Consider the following 6,000-nt stretch of genomic DNA (forward strand, 5'->3'; position numbering starts at 1 on the left):
GCTGGGGGCCCCTGGAACAGCGGGGGCCCTAGGCAACTGCTGGCCCTGTATGCCAGCAGGTGCCAGGGCCCAACAGATGCCAGGGCCCACCGGAGAATCCACCGGTTCTCCGGTGGGCCAGTCCGACGCTGACGGTGGGTATGTATATTGTATATTGTATGTGAATATGTGATTATGTCAATTTTTCTTTTGTTTTTACAATTTAACTGAGGCGCCAGATGGCGAGCTTACTCTCCCATCATCGGCTCATGCTGTCTCTGTAATATGTGACAGCAGACATAACCGGATGGGAGTAGTAGTCCCATCAGACGACGTCTAAGTACAATCACTATGGGCTGTTTGTCGCATGGGTACACACACACCTCCACACAGCCACAGACACCTGCACACACAGACAAACACGCACATAGTCTCCGCTCATACATAGTTTCCGCCCACACACTCATTCTCCGCCCACACACTCTTCCTCTTTCCGATATCATTTCCTTATCTGCAGCGCTTTTGGCAGCAAATCTACAGCAAATCCGCAAACCTTTTTACACCTGCGGTTTTGCTGCAGATTTGACCGACTCAATGGAAGTTAACAGGTGCAGAAATCCTGCAGATCTTTAAAAGGAATTAACATGCTGCAGAAAATGAAACGCTGTAAATAAGGACGGAAATTTCCGCAGCATGTGCACAATAATTCAGGAATGTCATTAATTATCATTGCTTTAATAATTCCATTGCGGGTTTTTAGCATTTCGACGTGGAAATAACGCTGCGGAAATGCAACAAATCCGCAATGTGTCCACATAGCCTTACTGTTGTTTCAATTTTTAATTCATAAATCAATAGTACTTATTATTAGCGGCTTTCAGCCTGATCTCGAGTCATGGCAATGTGATGAACGCTCTGTAGGAAGATCGATCTTCTGCAAGCTTAGATAGTTCCACCAGAGTCTTCTATTCTCCACCATTATCTTGATTGCATCAAGCGATTGTGTTGTTTGTCGTCCTCTTCGCATTGTACCTTCTATCCTTCCGACCATGATGTCCTTCTCCTTCTTTGTATGCTGTGTCCAAAGTAGAGAAGTCATAGCTTGGTGATCCTTGCTTCAAATGACATGCCTGGCTTGATTTGTTCCAAAATTGATTTGTTTGTTCTTCTTGCCAGCCATGGTATTGATGACATAATTTTCCAGCATCACATTTCAAGGGCGCTGATTCTTCTTCTGTCTTGTTTCTTTATCGCCCAGGTTTCACATCCATATATTTTGCATCAATAGTACACAGAAAAATAAGTAATATTGTCATATATGTTATCAGAGAAAATGTGTTTTTTTTTCTCCTGGATTGATTTTTCTCTCTCAAATCATGGGTAAATTTTGCAAAATCTGAATTCAGTGAAGACAGATCTTCACATCACTAAGATAGGCAATGACAGTTGGTGCTTTTAAAATTCTGTGGAAGGAGGGAGGAGCTAGAGGAAGACACAGACATTCTGCTACAAGTTCTCCTGAAACGATAGTTACAGTTCTCCATAGAATTTTAAAAGCACCAACAATCATCTTCTGTCTCAGTAATGGAAAATCTATATTCATTGAAGACAGATTTTACCTATGGATTAAGAATTTTAAGAATGACAGATCAGTCCAGGAGTAGAAAGGGAGAAAAAAACAGATTAATCTGATAAGATTCATTTAAAAGTTTATTTTCACATGTACTATTCATTTATGAAAAAAAACCAACGGTTACTGTTTAAATGCACATGTTTGGGGATACAAATTATTTTTGCAATTGATTTTCATTGAACAAAGTATTGCACTGTTTATCTGCATAATAAGTTACCTGAGAATCCCTCAGTGAGCTGGTTATAACAGAGAGTTCATAACTCTTTTATCTGTCATTTTCTGAACTCCCCCCAGTTGATTTGTGACCACACCAAACTTCAGTTCAACTTTGATGTGGTCTATGGTCACAAATCAGCACAGAAGAGTTAAAAAAACAAAAAATAAGAGATACAAAGTCCAATTCAGAGCAAGCTCACTGATGGATTCTCAGTTAGTTTATTCTGTACCCAGCAATGTTCCTGAAAATAAAGCTTGTAAAACCCAAGGATGCAACATTTTTAATGAAACAAAGTTGAAAAAATTATTTTTAACCCAAAATACTGTACATACATTTAACTTAAAAAAAAGTTAGCCCCAAAGGTGTTTATAAGTGTATCCCACTTTATCACTCACTTTTAGGGGTCTGAGACCTAAGTCATTGAATACGTGCTTGTTACTAGATTTGGGTAGAAAGGCTTGTGGGACTTCGGCCCATCAGCCGTGTCTGTAGTCTCTGGCCACGGGATCAGAGTTTAATAAATCCCTTACCTGTCGAGATCCTCTACGCGGCTTTTGATTAGTTGGACTGGCGCGACGTCTTGATTACAGTGTAATGCATCTTTGCGCCAGCCCGTCCAATCATAAGCCTCTCCCGAGATCTGGAAGGTAAGAGATTCACGGGCTTCCTGTCCAACGGCCACACACTACTGACTTGGCCAATGGACCGAAGTCCCATGAATTGATCCTCCCAACTCTATGTATTACCTTCTGTTGTATGAATCTTGTACAATGTTGACATTTTTGATTTTCTCTTCATTCTTTTTCAGTTTCACAGGTGTCTTTTATCTCTTTTGAAATGTGAATCCGAACAACATGATAGTGACTTGACTTTAAATTCAAGACACTCGAAAGACCTACAAATTAAAGAAAATGGCAGGATCCAACAATGCTTTAACCAGGCATTTCCAAGGAAGGACACAATGGCTTCTGCTAGAAAGCAACAAAAAATGACTCTGGTAGTTCATTACATAGATTATAGATGAGCTTTAATGTCAAACTGCCTGCTGCTTAATCACTTAAGTGATTTGTAACAAGCGAAGATAAAAAGGGACAAAACTGAATTTGGAGAAGGACTGTGGGAATAGAGTGGGTGAGTGGCCGTCATTTGTGACCATCATCATTACAGGAAGTGGCAGGAGTTTACATTTATTTTCATGGTCCTGTAATTGTCTATATACTATATACAAAGTGTTTCCTTTGTATATAGAGACATTGATGTCACCAATGCATCTACTATATTTGAATCCGAGCAATAGTCAAAATATGGCTGTGATTTCATGGAAGAACTTACGTACCTTATGATTCAGATAAACAATGTCTCAGGCTTTACCTCTGAAGAACTCTCATGATGATATTTGAGAACTGAAGACTATTGAAAAAGGGTCATCTTCATCTAGAGATAGCAGCGGTAGCTACGGAGTCAAAGACGAAAGCAGAAGCAACTGAAACCGTTTTCAGGAAGATCTACTTAGGTTACTCCAGAAAGATCTGTTCACTGACCATACACGATGTGTGCCACCCCACCCCTTGTCCTAGGAATGGATAAGTCCTATTTCTGCATAAAGAGATTGCTATGAAATATAATCTTTATGTCTTGGTTTATTTCTTTTGGATCATCAAGGATTATTGTGTTAGTGGTTTGCCGTCATGGATGATGCTTGTTTAGCAAACTGTACGACTTTTTAGAGTTCTAGTAGGGGGTGAAACTACTCATCAAAAGTAGCATCCGTGGCTTCAATAAGAAATATTGCAGAGATGAATTATAGATATTTGGACTGTACCTCATGTGATTTAGGCATTGTACACAAAGTCATCAAGACAAGCTGTCTCTAAAAGTACCCACTCCTGGCTGGGCTTCATTGCGAAATAAATCTGTAGCAGAACCTCCACCTACTATAAGCCCGTTATAATACTGGTGTCTCCTTATGCAGCTGGGGTGATTTTTTTTAATTTTTTTTTACCCCTCAGGCACCAGGTACTTCTGTGCTCCAAGTAGCAATGTCCCTACAATTACCATCTCATGTACCGGAAGTAGAAAAATTCACATATACAGCACTTCAGAAACACAGATAACTGAGCACTTGTTTGGCTGTATTCTCATCCAATAGTTTTGATCTAATGACCAGCACTAGGACAGATATTGTAGTAACAAAGACAACACTAGAATGAGTATTATGGACACGAGTTGTTCAGATGAGTTATTTCACATGGAGTGAAAGCAGCAATGGTCTGAGTGTGAAAATAACCATATTCACTAGTGTCTTCGGTTTTTGGAAAGAAAAAAGAAGGATCCCATACAAATCATTTCTATAATACTGCAATTATTGACATGTAACACTGCACTTGGGTTTGTAATTTTTTTAACTGTTGATGTATTAAAACGAATGCCATATGGATGTCATACAGATGTAAAAAAATGACATATAGATAAAACACAGATGGAGTATGGATGATAAGATTAAAATAATAGTTTTTCAAAGTGAGGAACGGACAATTTTTTTTCATACTCTCATCTGAACTGAGCCTTAGGCCTCCTTCACATGTCTGTATAAAACCGGTACCAGAAAAAACAGTACCAGTGTGCCATCAGTGTTCCACCAGTGTGCCATCAGTGTTTTTCCTGTATGGCAAAAGAAAAATAATTTACAAAGCTTCTCCTATAGTTTGCAATGTTAAATACATGCAGCACACGGATGGCACATGGACTGTACGCTGATGCCTTTCATATGCTGTACTGTATGTGTTTTACATGAACCCGTAGACTTGTATTGGCCCTTGTCATCGATGCTGCTAGTTAAAAAATGGACATGTCTCCGTGTGGTTTACACGGACACACGGTCTGTAAAAAAACAAGGCTATGTGCTCAGCAGCATAGATTATAATGGGTATGTGTGGCATCTGTAAATAGAATGGATACCACACATACTGGAAACAAGGACGTGTGTAGGAGGCCTTAGGCGGCATTAGTAAGTGTTGGTCATTGTGTCAGAGAAAGGGTGAGGATAGTAATATTACGATGATGGTAATAAGGTGATAAAAGTCATGGCAATGTTATTTTTACATTTTTAGAATGTGTTTATTTTGTAATTCTTTTTGGAATAAATGAGGTTCCATTTTAAAATACAATAAAAATGTCTTTACGTCTGCATATTTCTTTGGACTTTGATAATTGAATCTTTGTTGATATAGTATCACAATGGAGCAGGGACGGACACTGACAGCTTGGATCCCCTGTGCAAGAAATGTGTTTGGGCCCTCTTCTTTTATGACAACTAAGCCATAAATATATACCGTATATACCCGTGTATAAACCGACCCGAGTATAAGCCGAGGCACCTAATTTTCCCACGAAAAACTGGGGAAACGTATTCCCTCGAGTATAAGCCTGGTATGCATTGTTCCCTCATCCCTTTCCTGGTATGCATTGCTCCTCATCCCTATCTTGGTATGCATGGCTCCTCATCCCTATCCTGGTATGCATGGTTCCTCATTCCCATCCTGGTATGCATGGCCCCCTTTATCCCCATGCTTGTCTGCATGGCTCCTCATCCCCATCCTGGTATGCCTGGTTCCTCATCCCCATCCATGTCTGCATGGTTCCTCATCCCCATCCTGGTATGCATGGACCCCTTTATCCCCATCCTTGTCTGCATGGCTCCTCATCCCTATCCTGGTATGCATGGTTCCTCATCCCCATCCTGGTATGCATGGTCCCCTTATCCCCATCCTTGTCTGAATGGCTCCTCATCCCCATTGTGGTATGCATGTCTTCTCATCCCTATCCTGGCATGCATGGCTCATCATTCCTATCCTGGCATGCATGACTCCTTATCCCTATCCTGGCATGCATGGCTCCTCATCCCCATCCTGGTATGCATGTCTTCTCATCCCTATCCTGGCATGCATGGCTCTTCATTCCTATCCTGGCATGCATGACTCCTTATCCCTATCCTGGCATGCATGGCTCCTCATCCCTATCCTGCAATGCATGGCTCCTCATCCCTGTTGTGAACTCCCTTGCTCGGATTTCTGAGCCAAAGCTCCCTCTGCTCCTTCTGGTGGTTACTGAGAGTAGTGGAGCTGGCCAGGTGGATGGAGGTTCTCCACCTGACGATGATAATTGGGAATCT

General features: G+C 40.9%; 1 protein-coding gene across 1 annotated transcript in view; it reads left to right on the forward strand.

Moving 5' to 3' along the window:
* Window positions 1-5,008, forward strand: part of LOC141048187 (pinopsin-like) — a 137,573-nt gene extending 132,565 nt beyond the window's left edge. Inside the window, exon 6 of the mRNA XM_073543644.1 lies at window positions 2,638-5,008. Within this exon, the coding sequence (XP_073399745.1) occupies window positions 2,638-2,853 (216 nt within the window). The 3' untranslated portion in view covers window positions 2,854-5,008. The remainder of the gene's footprint in view (window positions 1-2,637) is intronic.
* Window positions 5,009-6,000: the final 992 nt, after the last annotated feature.

Source organism: Dendrobates tinctorius, unplaced genomic scaffold, assembly GCF_039654945.1.
Source record: "Dendrobates tinctorius isolate UK_male_01 unplaced genomic scaffold, ASM3965494v1 ptg000133l, whole genome shotgun sequence".
In the NCBI taxonomy this organism is placed as follows: domain Eukaryota; kingdom Metazoa; phylum Chordata; class Amphibia; order Anura; family Dendrobatidae; genus Dendrobates; species Dendrobates tinctorius.